Source organism: Pyxicephalus adspersus, chromosome 3 (genome assembly GCF_032062135.1).
Source record: "Pyxicephalus adspersus chromosome 3, UCB_Pads_2.0, whole genome shotgun sequence".
In the NCBI taxonomy this organism is placed as follows: domain Eukaryota; kingdom Metazoa; phylum Chordata; class Amphibia; order Anura; family Pyxicephalidae; genus Pyxicephalus; species Pyxicephalus adspersus.
Genome location: NC_092860.1, coordinates 157,275,505 through 157,294,102, shown reverse-complemented (window position 1 = coordinate 157,294,102; position 18,598 = coordinate 157,275,505). Strand labels below are relative to the sequence as shown.

General features: G+C 47.4%; 2 protein-coding genes across 2 annotated transcripts in view; one reads left to right on the top strand and one right to left on the bottom strand.

Annotated features, from left to right (window-relative positions):
* LOC140327617 (kazal-type serine protease inhibitor domain-containing protein 1-like) overlaps nucleotides 1-5,223 on the bottom strand; it is a 16,031-nt gene extending 10,808 nt beyond the window's left edge. Inside the window, exons 1-3 of the mRNA XM_072407002.1 lie at nucleotides 4,350-5,223; nucleotides 3,011-3,171; nucleotides 2,210-2,357 (exon numbers count right to left, since the gene is read on the bottom strand). Coding sequence (XP_072263103.1) covers nucleotides 2,210-2,357; nucleotides 3,011-3,171; nucleotides 4,350-4,800 — 760 coding nt within the window. The 5' untranslated portion in view covers nucleotides 4,801-5,223. The remainder of the gene's footprint in view (nucleotides 1-2,209; nucleotides 2,358-3,010; nucleotides 3,172-4,349) is intronic.
* A 4,793-nt stretch (nucleotides 5,224-10,016) lies between these two features.
* Nucleotides 10,017-10,935, top strand: PCGF1 (polycomb group ring finger 1). Its single transcript, XM_072407001.1, has 3 exons — nucleotides 10,017-10,376; nucleotides 10,623-10,656; nucleotides 10,819-10,935. The coding sequence occupies exons 1-3, from the start codon at nucleotides 10,087-10,089 to the stop codon at nucleotides 10,933-10,935; spliced, it is 441 nt and encodes a 146-aa protein (XP_072263102.1). The 5' UTR covers nucleotides 10,017-10,086.
* Nucleotides 10,936-18,598: the final 7,663 nt, after the last annotated feature.

Sequence of the window (18,598 nt, the reverse complement as noted above, 5' to 3'; positions counted from 1 at the left end):
GGGGGGGCACTGGGAGTACTGGGAGTACTGGTGGAAGTATTGGGGGCACTGAGAATAGTGGGGGGGGGGCCCTGGGAATACTGGGAGCACTGGTGGAAGTATTGGGAGCACTGAGAATACTAGGGGGGCACTTATTTGTTTTCTTTGATGATCTGGTTGGTTATTTCTCAGGATTTGAATCTGTCTTTCTGTGTAATTTATCAGAGATTGTTATGTTGGCACTGAATGTCCGATATAACGAATGTGTGTTTATTTATTGTATATCAGTGTGTTGTATGTATACATTGTGTATATATTGTGTCACAGCAGAGCCCCAAGCTATACATCACATTCATAAAAACTTTAAGGGCAATGTGCTGGGTCATGCAAATTTCCCCTTTATGCCCAGTAAATGCCCCTCCATCCCAACCCCTCCCCCCTTCCAGTGCAAATACAATGCCTGTAATATTGTCCACATGTAATAAATCATACAAGATCTATAATCCTCTGTACAATACAAATAATTCCTATAAAACCATTGACATGGAAAGGCCAGGACAGTCTATGTTCCTGCTGAGATTATCTCCTGGTGTCCCCATAGGCACATTGTGGACATTTCCTTTGACTTCCTGTTGTGAATAATTTGAGGCTTCTTCCTCGGTGTATAATTTGTGCAGAACACATTCTCTTCTGTAGTTAGATTTTATTGACAATTAAAAGGTACAGCAATGGGATTCACAGTGACCCCAAAGTCACCCAAGAAATGAAATCACATTCTTGGGCCCCCTCTGTGGTTCTCAGTCACAAGAAGACAGGGAAGTGAAGACATAGATATTCCCTCTGAATCCGACTTGCAGCAGATATTCTCATTACACAACAGTCTTGTATACACTTCTTCAAGTGTCCCCTATGGGGGAGGCATGGATGCGGATATTGAGAAGACCAATAATTCATTGTGCCCCAATCCAATACATTCTATATAGGGAGACCCATTATTATCTATACCCCCCCCCCCCTCTCCAATACATTCTATATAGATCTTGGGGAATTTCCTCTACAGGTGGGGCACAGACGTGGACATCAGGGTACACTGGGAGGTCCCATTATTCATTACACCCCGTTACGATATATTGTATATAGATCCTTGCCCATTATTATCTATACCCCCAGTCCAATACATTGTATATAGATCTTGGGGAATTTCCTCTACAGGTGGGGCACAGACGTGGACATCAGGGTACACTGGGAGGTCCCATTATTCATTACACCCCGTTACGATATATTGTATATAGATCCTTGCCCATTATTATCTATACCCCCAGTCCAATACATTGTATATAGATCTTGGGGAGTTACCTCTATAGGGGGACATAGATGTGGGCATTGGGGTACACAGGGAGGCCCATTAATCACTATACCCCCAGTCTAATATGTTGTATATAGATCTTGGGCAGTTTCCTCTATAGGGGGACATGGATGTGGGCATTGGGGTACACAGGGAGGCCCATTAATCACTATACCCCCACTCCAATACATTCTATATAGATCTTGGGGAGTTTCCTCTATAGGGGGACATGGATGTGGGCATTGGGGTACATAGGGAGGCCCATTAATCACTATACCCCCACTCCAATACATTCTATATAGATCTTGGGCAGTTTCCTCTATAGGGGGACATGGATGTGGGCATTGGGGTACACAAGGAGGCCCATTATTCATTATACCCCAGTCCAATACTCGGTATATGGATCTCAGAGAGATCCCTGTGCAGGATGGGGTTGGAAACACTTGGAGGTACTTGGAGTGCTGCAACCATTACACAATTCATATTTACAATATGCACCACAGAAACAGTGAAATATGTCTGACAAGGTCTGCACATTTGACGTCACACAGTGACCATAACATTAGAAAAACTTGGAGGTGCAAAAGATGATAGGAGGGCATGGGATTTACCAGATTACGCCGGGTGAACTGGGAGGACTATATTTAGGTCCATAGCAATACACAATGTCCTGATCGGGGATGACCAATGGGCAGATAGAATGTCACCGGGGATGACCAATGGGCAGATAGAATGTCACCGGGGATGACCAATGGGCAGATAGAATGTCACCGGGGATGACCAATGGGCAGATAGAATGTCTCCGGGAATGAACAATGGGCAGATAGGAGGGTACTCTGAATCACCCCACTAGAGGGTGGCACAAAAGCACTTCAGGCCACTTACCAGGTGAGATGACACTGAGACGGGCTGATGTGGAAACCTCTCCAAACCTGTTACGGCCATGACAGGTGTATAGTCCGGCATCCCGCTGACGCACATTGTGTATTTGCAGCCAGCCAGTTACTTGATGTCTCTGAGGACCCCCACGAGACTAAAGAGAGAAGAAAGAATTGGATGGGGTCTGATAAGTCCCTGGCATGTGTGATGGGGATTCCAGTGTATAGACGGGGGAGAATCTTGTGTACATTTGGAGATTCCATTGTATAGAAGGGGAGTTTCTATGTATATTAGGGGTTTCTATGTATATGGGGGGGTTCCAGTGTATATTGGGGGAATCTGGTGTATATAGGGGGGGTTCCTGTACTTATTGGGGGATTTCAGTGTTTAGAGGTAGAGTTCCCGTGTATATTGGGGGAATCTGATGTATAGGGGGGTAGTTCCTGTGTACATTGGGGGATTTTGGTAAATAGAGGAGTTCATGTGTATAGATGGGAAGTTCCTTTATATTTTGGGGGACTTCAGTATACAGATTTGAAATTTCTGTGTATAGTGGGGGTATTTCTGTTACTTGGATTTTGGGTTACAGAGGGGGAGTTCCTGTGTATTGTGGGTGATTGGGCTATATAGAGGGGCAGTTCCTGTGTATATTGGGGGATTTCTGTGTATATAGGGGGAGTTACTGTGTACATTGGGGGATTTCTGTATATGGAGGGGGAGTTTCTGTGTAAATTTGGTGGATCTGGTGTATAGAGGGGGAGTTCCTGTTTATATTGGGGAATTCCAGTGTATAGAGGGTAGGGTTACCTGGACAATTATGTGACCACTGTCTCCTGGAAGGGGGCCTTTGATTTCTTCCTTCCTCCATTCTAGGTCTGCCATTGGCTGAGCTGACACCTCACAGCCCAGAATTACAGTCTGACCAATCACAGCGATTATGTCCTGTAGGGAGCTTAGAAGAACTGGAGCTGGAGAGAGATAACACAATGACATATTATACAGAGCAGGAGAAAACTTCCTATAACATTTTCCCCAATTGGCTGTTGATTTTCCAGCTGTGTCTAAGGACCAACAAATTCCTACAACAGGTCAGCCAAATTCCTGCACACTCGTCCTCAGCTCAGCTCGGAGAGAATACTTAGTGACCAGACCAAGATTTTGGACCAGGTTCTCAGATCAGGTTTTAGGAAGAAGCTGGAGGTCACTGTATATAAAACATGTTTTGCAATAAAACACCAAACATCATACAAATCACACAATCCAATCTGAGCATTGCTTGTAGATATAAAACGTTCACTGAACATTCATCAGATCTCTTTCAGCATTGGGTTTTGTATGGCCAATGTATGAAATCATTACTGGTATGTCTTTCTACAACTCCCAGCTATTACTGCAAACACAGATATCAATGTATTATATACAGAATATCACAAACTATTTGCAGCTTTTCCAACTGGCTCAGCCATTATTGCCTTGGGCTACCTTCAGGTTCTTTAGTCCCGGACAGCCCTAGGTTTTATGGTTCTGTCCAATCTTTGGCTGTATGATGAAGGGTAGCCCCAAGTTCTTTGGTCCTGCCCAGCCTTAGTTTCTATTGTCCTGACCAGACTTAGGTTCTATGGCCCTGACCAGACTTAGGCTCCATGGCCCTGACCAGACTTAGGCTCCATGGCCCTGACCAGACTTAGGCTCCATGGCCCTGACCAGACATAGGCTCCATGGCCCTGACCAGACTTAGGCTCCATGGCCCTGACCAGACTTAGGGGGATGAACAAGCAGCACAAATTACCCTCTTCTGTATGTGACCCAGTTTTGTATATCCTTATTGGATATATCCTTACTGATGTTCCCTGGCAGGTTTAGTCCATGGCTGGTCACAACCATATTACAGAATTTATGAAAGGGGCCTATAATAAAAAGAAAAGGAGTGAGGGATTAAGGGGGTGAGTATCCATCTTCCCAGGGCGCAGAGCCTAGAGCTGGCTCTTCAGTAAACTATGGGGCTGCCAATCTAGATATTTCTGCTATCACTTCACATACTGATACACCACACAACTTTCCAGTATCATATCTGGATCTGTGGCCAACCTCCCAACCATTCCATCCCCAAACACCTCTGTGCCTTGTGGCACCCATGGTTACTCACCTTCCTGGCAGGGTCCTGTGTGTTTTACATTCAGCACTGTGCGCCTTTTAGTCCTAGCAGCCTCCTGTAATCGGCAGATATTTTTGTAGGTCCTGCGGTCAGTGCCACACACGCTCCCCTGGCTGGGGCATACACACTGGGGTTCCTCACTGTGCCCGACTTTTACCTGGCATCTCAAATCCTCTCCACAGGTTCCAAAATGATGCTTCATCCAGGGCAGGTCGCACATCTGTCCTTCCACATTGGCACACTCCAAGCAACATCCACAGCGATCTTTCACCTTGCCAGCTGGACAGCGCTGGGGTGCCGGAGGACAGCGCACTTCTTGGCAGGGTGAGCATTTTTTGGGGACCTCCACCTCATTGGACCAACCTCTCATGGGAAGAATGCCAAACAGACCCGGAGAGGGAAAGGAAATGAGGGAAAAGCACAGGAACAGAACCCGAAACATGTCTGAGGTGATTTAGAGGCTGCAGTGGAAGGGAGGATTGCTTACTGCTCCTTTTATATGGTCAGGGGGATAAATTCATTAACCCCCTCACACCTGAATGGGCCTGTGACCTCCAGCAGGGAGGAGGTTTATCTCCCTTCCCCCTTCCTGATTACCTGTGGCCTCCTAATTTACACAATGAACTCCGGGGGAGGAGGCCAATGGACACACCAGATGATATCAGAACGGTGGAACTCATCAATCGATGTTATGGATAACGATTGGTAGATCAACACCAGGGATCACAATCATCAGATATCAGCCAATCGGTGAAGTCATCTGAGCCCATTGCTCAATACTTGGGGAATTTAGGGGTAGCTGGGGACCCTGTGGTCATTCGAGGGCTGACACTGAGTATAAATTGATTACCCCTTCCCAATCAGATCCCTTCCCTGGGATGGTGGAAACCCCTCATAATGGGCACAGCAGGTATGTAGACCTAGTATCTCATCCCTGGGATGGTGGAAACCCCTCATAATGGGCACAGCAGGTATGTAGACCTAGTATCTCAGGACTGAGATCTGGGCAGAGTCTCTGAGAGACAGATGGCATTTCCATATATTCCATATTAATACACAATAATTTGTCTAGCCATGTAGAATGTCTGCTCTGTGGCTCAGAATCGGGGTAATGGCTGTTAGAATTACAGCCCATTGTGAATACACAGAGACCCAGCAGGGAGGCTGTGGGAGGGGCCCTGTGACAATGAGAGCCCAGAATAAGACCGCCATCTCCTAACAATCACATTATTTCAGTGTGTTTACCTTCAGCTGAGGAAACAAAACTTTATGATGTTTTCCTAACACAGAGGATGGAGGGACACAGCTGGGGGGACATTATAATGGAAACTCCATACAATAATGATAGGACCCTGAGGACATTCATCCTGTTATTGGCTTAACGAGTTCCCACAATTATTTTACTTCCAATTTGTTACTGAATAGACAGAAAGTCAAAGAAGAAACTCTAGGAGTGGGGGTGATTTATGGCTGTGATTTATGGGTGTGAAATGCCTGGGATATGGCCAACACATCAGCCATAGACATGCCAAGGTAGAACAGATGCAATACAACCTCATGATGGCTGCCCCGTATATGGCGGGCTCATTTCATTGTGCAATCATTGCAACCTCATCTGTAATGGATTTATAATATAGTAGGTGGAATCGGGTATAGGAGAGGGCCCATTATACCTGAGAGGGGGCTCCGTCATACCTGGGAGGAAGCCCCATCATACCTGGGAGGAAGCCTCGCCATGCTGGGGAAGGAAACCCCAGTGATCCCAGGGGGGGAGACCCCCATCATACCTAAGAGGTAGCCCTGTCGTATCAGAAAGGGAACCCCCCGTCATACCTGGGAGGGCCCCCATCATACCAGGGTGGGAGCCCCCTCTTACCTGGAAGGGAGCCTGTCATATCAGAGAGGGAGCCCCCATCATACCTGAGAGGAAGCCCCCATCATACTTGGGAGGGGGCCCTCCATCATACCTGGGAGGGGGCCCCATCATAAATGGGAGGGGGGCCTCCATCATACCTGAGAGGAAGCCCCCATCATACCTGGGAGGGGGCCCTCCATCATACCTGGGAGGGGGCCCCATAATAAATGGGAGGGGGCCCTCCATCATACCTGGGAGGGAGGCCCATAATACCTGGGAGGGTGCCCCATCATAATTGGGAGGGGGCCCTGTCATACTCGAAAGGGAGTCTTGTCATACCTGGGAAGGAGCCCCCTTACATATGTAGGGGGATGACCCCTGTGGGCGTACAGATCTGTATATTACTGTAGGATGGCGACTCTCATGGGAACACAGATTTGTCTTACTATACATGCATTCGGAAGGCCTCCAACTATACATGCATTCAGAAGGCCTCCACCAACACTTAAATCGACATCTAGGCTTTGGGCCTGGGACATTTCTATGTTTATTGTTTGACACCCTGGGGGTGAATGTTGTATTACAGGGGCCGGACTGCTCTCAGGGGTCCTATAAATTACACAGTTTACCCTATAAAAGGACCACACACAGGGGAGGAGGGTCTTTGTTTATTCAGTGATTGTAATACAAAGGGTCAGAAGGAATCACCATACACTCAACCTATGATAATTACCCCTGCTGGGTTCAATTACCCCTGTGATAAAGCAATCAGCAAAGAGTGACCCCCTACTCCCTAACAAGATTACTAACATGCAGATATGAGAAGAACACCGAAGATGATGATGGAGGGCAGTGAATCATTCACAAATATCTGGGGATTTAACAAAACCTTGGTTCAATGTATTAGGGCCATGGGGTAAGAGAAGGTTTGGGAGTTTTATGGGTACAAAGTGGCTTCTTTGTCCCCTGGGGGGGTTACAGAAAATGTAAAAACTTCACCAACCATCAAACATACATACAAATGGGATGAAAAGAACAATGGGGATAAACAAGCCATTACAACCCAGCCAATAAAGATGGCAGAAAGATCTTGGGGGCTTCAAATTGTTTCTTTTTCAGCTGCTTAGATACACAAACTATTTTTTTCTTTTTACTTTAGTTGGGTTAGAAAAGGATATAACTCCATCCAGATGCCTAAGCACAGGAGGCTGTCTAGAGTGCTGCTCCAGCTCCACAGTAGGATGGAGAAGCCCATCCAAACTGCTGAGCACAGGTAGTGTCCAAGGCACTTCTTTGGCCCTAGTATGGCATAGGGACCTCAGTAGTCCCTGACCCAATCCAGGCCAATGAACATAAGCTTGCATGTATGTCCAGTCTCCTGCCCATCTATGACACAGGGACTTCCATAGTAAGAAGAACCCCTGCTCCTACAAATTACATTTATGGTGGTCTTGTGGTCTTAGTATGGCACAAGGACTAGCGCAGTCAGTCAGATGGAGAACTCCACTCACCATGCTGATTACAAGAGATAGTCTATAGAACCCCTCTGGCCCTACTATCTCACAGGGACATGGTTGGTCCCATGGAAAAGCTCATCCAGACTACTGAACACAGTGGTCCATCTATGGTGGTCTTCTGGCACCATGGCACAGGGACACCCCTAGTCACATGAAGAAGCTCACCCAGACCACTTAATACAAGAGGCCCTCTGGCCCTACTATTGCACAGGGACAACCCTAGTCCTATAGAGAAGCTCACCCAGGCCACTAAATACAAGGGGTAGTCTATAAAGCCCCTCTGGCCCTACTATGGCACAGGGACACCCCTAGTCCCATGGAAAAGCTTACTGAGGGCCCTGAATATAAGGGGTAGTTTATAGAACCCCTCCAGCCCTACTATGACACAGGAACACCCCTAGTCCCATGGAAAAGCTCACTGAGGGCACTGAATACAAGGGGTAGTTTATAGAACCCCTTCGGCCCCACTATGGCACAGAGACACCCCTAGTTCCATGGAAAAGCTTACCCAGGCCATACAAGGGGTAGTCTAGAGAACCCCTCTGGCCCTACTATGGCACAGGGACATTGTTGTTCACATTAGAAGCTTGCCCAGACCACTAAATATAACAGGTAGTCTATAGCGCTCCCCTGGCCCTACTATGGCACAGGGACATCCCTAGCATGGAGAAGCTCACTAAGGCCACTGAATACAAGGGGTAATTTATAGAGTCCCTGTGGTCCTACTATGGCACAGGGACACCCCTAGTCCAATGGAGAAGCTCACCCAGGCCACTAAACACAATGGGTAGTCTATAGAGCCCCTCTGGCCCTACTATGGCACAGGGACACCCCTAGTCCCATGGTGAAGCTCACGCAGGTCATACAAGAGGTAGTTTAGAGAACCCCTCTGCCCCTTCTATGGCACAGGGACATTGTTGTTCACATATGGAAGCTCACCCAGGCTATTGAATACAAGGGGTAGTCTATAGGGGCCCTCTGGCCCTACTGTGGCACAGGGATATCGTTGGTCCCATGGAAAAGCTCACCCAGGCCATACAAGGGTTCTGTATCATGTCTGCTGATCCCCAGAGGTGCACAGCTCACTGGCATAGAAGATGTTAATGTCAGCACTAAGTGGATGTCTCCCCAGGCATCACTTGCTGAGGATAACAAGCTATTAGGTCATAATTAGAGCAGTAATGAGAAGTTACTTGTAATTATCTCTCTGTGCTGTCTCCCTTTCCTTCATAATGACATTCAGACTCATTATCCTGGCTCCAACCTGACGGAGACTCTGCCATGCAGAGCTCTGCTCCTTACCCTCAGCCTGCAATGCCAGGGCTTCTCTTTGAGCCTTCATCACCGCCAATTACTGTCTGGTGATCACTGTCCTAGGATCATTGTATTAAATCCATAAATCCATATTTGATAGAGCCAGCATTGGCGTGAGACTGACCATGGCAGTGAGGAGAATGGGGTGGGAGTTTTATAGGTCCAGCATTGGCATGAGACTGACCCTGGCAGGGGAGAGACGAGGATTGGAGTTTAATAGGGGTTCGGTGGGTCCAGTGTTAGCATGAGTCTGACCCCGGCATTAGAAGAATGGGGGGGGAGTTCAGTGGGTGAAGCGTTAGCGTGAGACAGACCCCGGCATCAGTCATCTGGGGGGGGGAATCACAACACACAGAGTCAGGACACACAGACATAATCCAATTACACCGCACAGATGATTTAATATTAGAGCAGTGTGTGCAGAAAGTTGGCGGGACAAACATAATGAGACTGTGCATCACTGACAATTACTGGGATGACCCACAATAATGATGGGATTACCCAGAACACGCCAACATACATCATGCCACTCTACATAATGATCTATAAAAACATATTATATACACAGATCATACATGTACGAAACAAGCTCACATTTAGAATATAGGACACGCTAACATATATCATGCCATGCTACATACTGACCCATAATACCATATTATATACCCAGATCATACATGTACAGGACACGCTCATATTCTGAAAAACATTTACCCATGGGGTTGGCTTTGGTCCCTTAGGGGTCATTTAACCATGGAGTTAGCTGTGGTCCTCGAGGGGCATAAGGAGAGGGAGAGGGGTGTATATATAGATATTATCTGCCCTTATCTAAGATGGCCGCCCGGTACTCTAGAATTTTGTGAAGTTTGAAACGTTCCTTCCTGTTACCTCGTATTAATGAAAGGAGGATTTCCGGCCTAATCACGTGACACACTCGGCGCGCCATTACCGTATGGTCCAAGCGTTTCATGCGTCGTCTCCGTGGCAACTGTCTATCACCCCCTAAGTCCGCCCTCTCAGTGACGTCACTCAGACATTGAAGATGGCGGCGTCCGGAGACACGATGATCGCTATGCGGCTCCGGAACCAACTGCAATCCGTGTACAAGATGGACCCGCTGAGGAACGAGGTACCGCCCCACCCCCACCTACCTCTCTACACCCCCGCCTGCCTGCTGCCCATCCAGCTACTTGTATATTATCTACCCATCCCCCCCTGTGCAGATCCAGTGGTGGATGTCACTCGGCAGTCTCTCTCGGCAGTCGTCTCTCAGGGCACTTCTCACTACTACAAGAATGATGAACATGTCTCACTGTGTCTGGAGAAAGTTGGGTAAGATGAATAGATTATATGAATGTTATTCACCCACTTTCTGTCTCACACGTGGGAGACTCTGAGAGAACATATGTGGCTGCATTTCACTCCCATCCCACCAGGGGGTGCCATTGCTGTGTCGGGGGGAGAGATCTCCATGCAGTCACTACATACTGACTGGGAGCTGGGGGGCAATATAACATGATGACCCCCCCCGGGGGGGGAGGGGAAGAATAATAATTTCATTTCCTTTTTCTATTTCAGCTCAGCGAAGGATAAAAAGAAATTCATTTTACAGGTAATTTTCTGCGCCTCACACCTGTACATACTCCATGCATTCCCTCCCCAATGTTATGTCGTGTACTGGGGCCCCTGAGGCCACACGTCAGGGTGTACTGGGGCCCCTGAGGCCATATTTTGTGCAGATCTGTGCTGACTTTGTTTTCTTGGTGTTTCTCAGCAGAAATATGTGAGGTGTTCAGTCCGGACAGAGATCCGACATGTGCGCAGGGTGCTGTGTCACCGGCTCGGGGTTCCCTCCACACAGGTCAGTAATTCTCTTAGAGACCTAGATTAGGACAGGAGGGGGCAGTAGGGAGTTACTTTAGAATATGGCGGGGCAGTAAAGTGTTATATAGATTAGGACAGGGAGGGGGAGAGCAATAGGGTTTTATAGATTAGGATGGGGGGGAGTAGGGAGTTGTTACAGATTAGGACAGAAGGGGGCAATAGAGAGTTGTTATAGATTAGGGTGGAGGGGGCAGTAGAGTGTTATAGATTAGGACAAGAGGGGGGTACTTTCCAAACCCCCATCACCTGTGTATTCTCCTCTGCTCATGGTACTTTCTATACCCCCATCACCTGTAAATACTCTTCTGCTCATTCTACCTTCCATACCCCATCACCTTTGTATTACCCTCTGCTTTTGCTGTCTTCAAGACCCCCACCACATGTGTATTCCCCTCTGTTCATAGTACCTAACAGGGCCCAATCATCTATGAATACCCCTCTGTTCATGTTACTTTCCAGCACCCTGTCACCTGTAAATACCCCCCTGCATGTGATACCTTCCAGGGTCCAGTGTGATGTCTGATTTGATTACTAGGGGGTGAAATCTCCCCATTTTTTTTAGTGAGCCCCGTGTGACATTCTTGGACTTGTATACCAGGGGAAGACATATCCCACTGTGTGTAGTAGACCCTGTGTGACCTCTCTCTGATTTGTACACTAGGGGGAGACATCTCCTGGGAATAATTCCGCTTACAGATAGCCAAAAAGATCATTGGGGTCACCTATTCTGGCCTATGAGGCACAAACTGCTCATTGCTCAAGGAACTCCTAGCACCCTTTGGAGGAACCCTGGTTGGGAAACACTGGTCAGTGCCATGGACGATGAACCCAACTTTCTCCTTCCTTCCATTGGCTGCTGCAACGCTCCTCCTCGTGGTGTTGTCATAAAAATCGTTTTGGATAAGCCCCACATGATCCATCCTCTGGTCTTATCATGTAGGATGGATGTCCATATCATGATCTATAGATCCCCCGCACTCTTCCCCTAGTGTGATCCTGAAGGATGGATCCCCCATCCTCTCCCCCTGGTGTTATCATGTAGAATGTATCCCCATATCCACCCCATGGTGTTACACTTGAGGTTGGGTCCCCAAAACTCTCCCCCTGGTGCTATCCTCGAGGATGGGTACCCCGTTCTTTGCCCTAGTGTTATCATATATGATGGATCCCCCATACTCTCCCCCTAGTGTTGTCATGGAGGTTGGGACCCTTTACTCTCCCTCTGGTGTTATCATGGAGGATGGGTCCCCCATACTCCCCCCCCAGATCAATCATAGAGGATGCATCCCCCATACTCTCCCCTTGGATTTTCCATGGAGGATGGGTCCCCCATAATTTCCCCCTGGTGTTACCATCGAGGTTGGGTTCCCCTGGTGTTTTACTGAGGGATGGGTCCCCTGTACTTTCTGCTTGGTGTCATCTTGGAAGGTGAGTCCCCCATAGTCTCCCCTTGGTGTTATCCAGGATAACAGGTCCCTTATATACTCCCCACTGGTGCTATCATGGAGGATGGTACCTCCATACTACCCCTGGTATTTTTGTGAAGGTTTGGTCCCCATACTCTCCCCTGGTGTTTTATTAGAGGATTGGTCCCCCATACTCTCCCCCTGGTGTTATCATCAAGGATGGGTTCCCAGTACTCTCCCCCTGGTGTAATTGTGGAGTATGGGTCCCCATAAACTCCACCCTGCTGATACCATGGAGGATGGGTCTACCATACTCTCCCCCTTGTGTTATCCTGAAAGAGGGGTCCCCCGTAGTCTCCCCATAGTTTTGTCATGGAGGATGGATCCTGATTACTGTCCCCCTGGTGTTATCATTCAGGATGCAGGATCCTCCATACTGTCCCACTGGTGTTTTCCTGGAGGATGAGTCCCCCGTATTCTCCCCCTGGTGTTTAAATGGGGGATGGGTCCCCCATACTCTCCCCTTGTGTTATCCTGAAAGATGGGTCCCCCGTAGTCTCCCCCTAGTGTTGTCGCGGAGGATGGATCCACTGTACTCTCCCCCTGGTGTAATTATGGAGCATGAATCCCCATTCTCTCCCCTCTACTGTTACCATGGAGGGTGGTCCACCATACTCTCCCCCCTGGTTTTATCATAGAAGATGGTTCCCCCATATTCCCCCTACTTTTGCTATCATGGAGGATGGTTCCCCAAAACTCTATCCCCGGTGTTATCATGGAGGTTGTGTCCTCATACTCACCCTCTGGTGGTATCCTGGAAGATGGGTCCCCCGTACTCTACCCCTAGTGTTATTATGGAGGTTGGGTCCCCTGTACTCTCCTCCTGGTATAATCATGGTGAATGGGTCCCCCGTACTCTCCCCTTAGTTTTATTTTGGAGGTTGGGTCCCCATACAACCCATGATTACATTGTGATACCCTCTGGAGGGATTGGCCAACAGCTTTCCTGTGACAGTAAATTTGACTTAGTATAAATTGATGATAAGGGACACAAGCAAATCGAGACAATTTGCTAATTGAATGATTTCATAACTATTTATTCTCCCTGTATATGAGTCAGATCTGGTGTAGACCAACATGGGGCCCTATAGAGCACAAAGTTCATAGACTACTACAGAGCATGGGGGCCCGACAGAGCAATGCTGGCCTGCACCAACAAAAGGGCCCTATAGAGGAATGTTGGCCTATACTAAAAAGGCCAGCATTGCCCTCCTGGTCTCTTTTATCTCATAATGGCACCAGAGGTGATATTTCTGCCAATTGCACCATCCAACCTTACCACCCAGGCCAGGGATGGTGGGAGCCCCTAATAATGGGCACAGCAGGGGTACAGACCCAGGAACAGGGATGGTGGGAACCCATCACTATGCTGGGTGATAATACTGGAATATATCTGCTGGGTGGAATGAAGCTTTTACTGAAATATCTCCAAGACCAATTAAATCATTACCCCCCACCCCCCGGCCCGGGATAGGGATCTCCTCCTCTATGTAGCAGGGTAGGGATGAATAAAATTACATAAATATTACACCGGCTGTCCTATGGAAAAGGAAGGGGAGAGAAGAGAATTAAAGGAGGATTAGGATAGAGTTTGTCCTGGATACATTATGGCCTCCTGCCAGAATTATTACCGGGACCCCCCTCCTTCCTTCTTGTGTGAATCTGACATGAAGGCTCTAGTAAGATTTTATATATTACCATCAGAGCCCCCCCCCCCCCCTCCCATTATGTCATATTACCACAACATTTATATATCACTGACATACGCCGCGATGCAGTGCTGCCCCCACCTAGTAAATAGAAATGGCGGCATATATACACCTAAAATTTTACATGGATAATACATTCACCTAAACATATGACATTAATAAATTCACCTACAAATGTTACGTAGATTAAACATTCACCTAAACAATATTACATCAATAATACATTTACCTAAAAATATTGTAAAGATAATAAACTCACCTAAAAGTTTTACATAGATAATACATTCACCTAAAAAATGTTACATAAATTATACATTCACTTACCTTGATAACCCATTCACCTAATTGATCCTGAAGTCAAATTTTAAATTTTTCCCCTAAATAATTCAATGCATACTGACAGCAAGAGAACCACAAAACTTTTATGATATATTGGGTTCTGCAGTCTTCCAACACCGGACCTTTCACAGTCCTCCACTCTTCCCTACAACATCAGACCTACAGTCCTCCACTCTTCCCTCCAACACCGGACATTCCACACAACACCAGATCTACCACAGTCCTCCACTCTTCCCTCCAACAGCGGACCTACAGTCCTCCACTCTTCCCTCCAACACTGGACCTTCAACAGTCCCCCACTCTTCCCTACAACATCAGACCTTCCGCAGTCCTCCACTCTTCCCTCCAACATCGGACTTTCTTCAGTCCTCCACTCTTTCCATCGTAGCCAGACTATTGATTGTTCTCACCCATTCCCCACATTATTGCGTCTTTTATAGTTTTCCACTTTTCTCTCCAATACTGGACCACAGACTTCAGTTCTGTGCTTTGTTATTGGACCATCCACAGTTTTACATTCTTATCTTTATTACTGGGTTTTCCAATTCTGCATTCTTTTCTCCATCACTGGACTTTATACAGTCCCTCAATCTTCCCTTAGTAGCTGGAAGTTTTATTTGGACCTTCTACTCCAACCAATCTGTGTACCTTAGTTAAGATCTCACTGGGGGATATCTATCTGTGTTGGCCATGGGTATGAAATCTTACAGGGAACAATAGAAGGGTCAGGAAGGGTCAGGATCTCGTAATATTCACCCCACTCCCCAAAATGAAGGAGAAGACATCTATGAACAGTTTGGTACCACTGAAAATTTTGGTAGAAGTCAGGCTTCACATTCCAGAAAGTATAGAACATTTCAATGATTTATTAACAGCACAGTTGATGGTGGAAGTTTTCCTCTATAAAAGAAGGCAATGGCTTGATGGAGGGGTGAATATCTGGAAGTGGGACATTCACCTGATGCTCCCACACATGGACTAGTTTAAGGATAATGTACCTCTTACTCTTTTACAAGAAGATCTATCAGAGTTATTTGTAGAGAGATTTTATAGTGTGTAACCCAATCCCTTCTTCCCCTAATCAGTCCCAGCTTCTTCTGCTCTTTATTGCTATTTACATGAAGAGTGCACAATAAATTTATCTAATAGAACCTGCTGGAAGAATGGGGAGGGGGGCAAGACGATGGCTCCATTTTGAACGTGACCGGAGCTGCTTTCAGGGCTCTATGTTGGAATTACTATAAAATTCAGAGAAGGAGAGGAATAATCCCAGGATGAGAGGAATAAAGAATGAGAAGGGAATATTCACAAAGGAGGACTCCAAAGTGGTGACTCTCCTGGCAGGATCTTCTGAAGTGAATGGTGAATGGGGAGGTATATACAGGGTAAGATCTGGGTAACTCCATAGGCCTTGGGCAGATTGGAGCAGGTGGTGTTTAGGTGCCATCATATTGCAACCTATAGACAGACTCAGGGATGGGGTCATACCCATAACTACCACAATATTCTCCCCCAGGGTACCAAAGTCCAAGGACAGCTGATTTGCAGATGTTGGAAACATTAGATTGTGAGCTCTGAGGGACAGTGGCCGGGAAGGTGTGAAATATGTTGGTGCTTTATAAACACATTGTAATATTAAATCATCTTCCTGCAGGTGTTGTCACAGGTATGAAAATCACTGGGCTGCATTCTCATCTCTGACCAGCAGGTGGCAGAGTTGAATATATAGTAACAGCACACCAATGGAAGCTCCTGGTTTGTAATTCCAGCCATGGAGCAGCCAATCAGCAATGAGAACCTGTCTATGTATGTGAGAGGAGGGGTAAAAAGGCTCATGGAACAGTGATGGGTTCTCATTTATATCCATAGAACAGTCACAGCCAATCAACTTATCCAAAGCTATAAGCTGACAGCTGCCAATCAAAGTGGGTTTAAACCTGGGGCCACACTTACCTCATGAGTTGGGTTTCCCCATTGGCTTGTTTCTTCCTAATCCATGCTCGGTAATGGTTTCCTACACAATTTGCATAATTGGGGACCAGTGAATCTCGATGCCAAAAATTCACCTATTTCAATGCTTATAACTTTATTCATCCATTTACTTGCAGATCAACAATGGATCCTCCCACTAAATCTCCAAAATTAGAGGGTATAGTGAGAGGGGTAAATGGAAGCACAATGATTTGAGTTTGTTTATGGGTACAATGGTCTCTATGAGGAAGGGTCATTGTAAGGGGACCCAATAGGTACCAGAGAGGTCTCCACTGACCCAGTATGGGGCCCACTGACCAGAACCTGAATGATATCACCTCCATGAAGGAGATTTGGGGGGATCCCTTATTACCTTCCTGCCATTATGCCCCCCATGAGGTCACCCTTACTGCCACACCACGCGGTCAGGCCAGGGAACCGGCTGTCACATCTCTACAGGGCAAGTGGTGGGCCCTCTGTGTCACCAACCCAGTGGGTGTAGACGTTCACAGGGCGCAATAGCTCAGTCTTCTCTGGAGCCTCTAGAGGTGAGGTTGTTGTGCGGCAAGCTACTGCAAGGTTGTGGCCCCCGTGCCCGCCAAGGCAGGTGACTGCTAACAAGCAGGAACCAAAACGTAGTGCAAAAGGGGAATCCAGGAGAATAGTCAAACGAGCCAAAGGGTCCGGGCCGGCAGCAAATAAGAGTCATCAGGAAACAAGCCGGGGTCGGTACACGGATAACACTGGAACAGTACGCAGGAACTGGAGCAGTATAAACCTGGGAGTACAACCAAAAAGAACTCCTCATCCAGGCAACTTCCTTACTAAGGGGATGTCATGTGATGAGTGTAGGTCATGTGATGAGTGTAGGTCATGTGAGCCGCAGACACCCACCCCACCAGCAGGGGGAGTGGTGGGGATGAGATAGCCTCAGGTGTTGTTCACATGCCTGCCAGCAGAGGGAGTGCGTCTGCGGAATACCCGGGTCCTCTGAGGCAAGGAAACAGCTGACCGAGAGTCACATGACCTGGAGCAGGAAGTGTGCAGAGAGCTGGATCCAGAAGCAGAGATGGTGCTGGCAGCAGGGGGCTGGAAGGAGGTGACACTGAAGGGGTTACAGATACCCTGATCCCCGGGGATCTGTGACCCGGGCATGGTTAGAAGGAAGCCATGGTGGCTGCTCTATAATTGCCCCAGGATAATTTCCCAGAATTTGCCCTTTGATGAAGCTGGTGAAACTTTGCTATTGAATACGGAGCTTGGCTTTCTTTCCCTTTTCTCTGTCACTGTTTTATTTATAAATCTGCCACGACTTTATGTGTTGGGTTTGGCCCGTGGGCCGATATCACTGTGATGCCACGTAAGATGAGGAATGAGGTTGCAGAAAATAAATCTCAGAGCGGAGGAATCTTTCACTCTAGATTCCTTCTACTGCAAACCATCTACTGGCCAACCCATTACCAAAATGACCAACTCGGGACCCAAGGGGCTAAACAATGGCCCAAGGGGCAAGATTGGTGGACCAAGATCTGAGATGCCAGTGACAAGACTATGAAGATAATGTAGACTATGACCATAACCTCCGGGGTGACACTGAGAGCCTCGCGGGCCAAACCATTACCTGATTGGCCAGCTTGACTTTGGTGGTCAGCCATTGGCCTCAGTGGCCATACTGTAAAGATTGTGATTAGAAGCAATGAGAACAAAACCCCCCCAACCCATAATGGCATCATTGGACCACATCTCATTATATATCATTCCCAGTGACCTGGTGGCCAAACATGACCCCAAGTGGGCAGAAAATGACCCCAAGTGGGCAGTTGCTGACATTGGTGGTAAGAAGATGACCTCACATGGGCAGACTGTGGCCCCATAAGGGGTGCTGATCTTTAAGGGTAAATCAATACCCTGCCATAGAATATAATTTGCCTGAACACATAAAAGCGTATGTGTGGTGTTGTATGACGTCATAGGGACACTTGTATTTTATTGGCCCCGACACAAGGTCCATGGTTTCTCCAGAAGATCCCGGAGATCCAGATCTGTTACTTTGACCTTGTTCATCTGAAGGGCATTGGGTGCCGGGTGAAAATCATAATAACCAATCACAGCCTGTGTAGGTTCCCTGGGGGCGTGTCATGGTGACATCATCAGCTGATGGTAATTTCCTGCCATTGTCAGAATC

Bases quoted from the DNA above. Each gene is read 5' to 3' on its own strand.
- PCGF1 (XM_072407001.1), top strand. From the start codon at position 10,087: ATGGCGGCGTCCGGAGACACGATGATCGCTATGCGGCTCCGGAACCAA. The intron at 10,377-10,622 runs GTAAGATGAATA...TTTCTATTTCAG, and splicing joins CTGTGTCTGGAGAAAGTTGG to CTCAGCGAAGGATAAAAAGA. The intron at 10,657-10,818 runs GTAATTTTCTGC...GGTGTTTCTCAG, and splicing joins AAAAGAAATTCATTTTACAG to CAGAAATATGTGAGGTGTTC.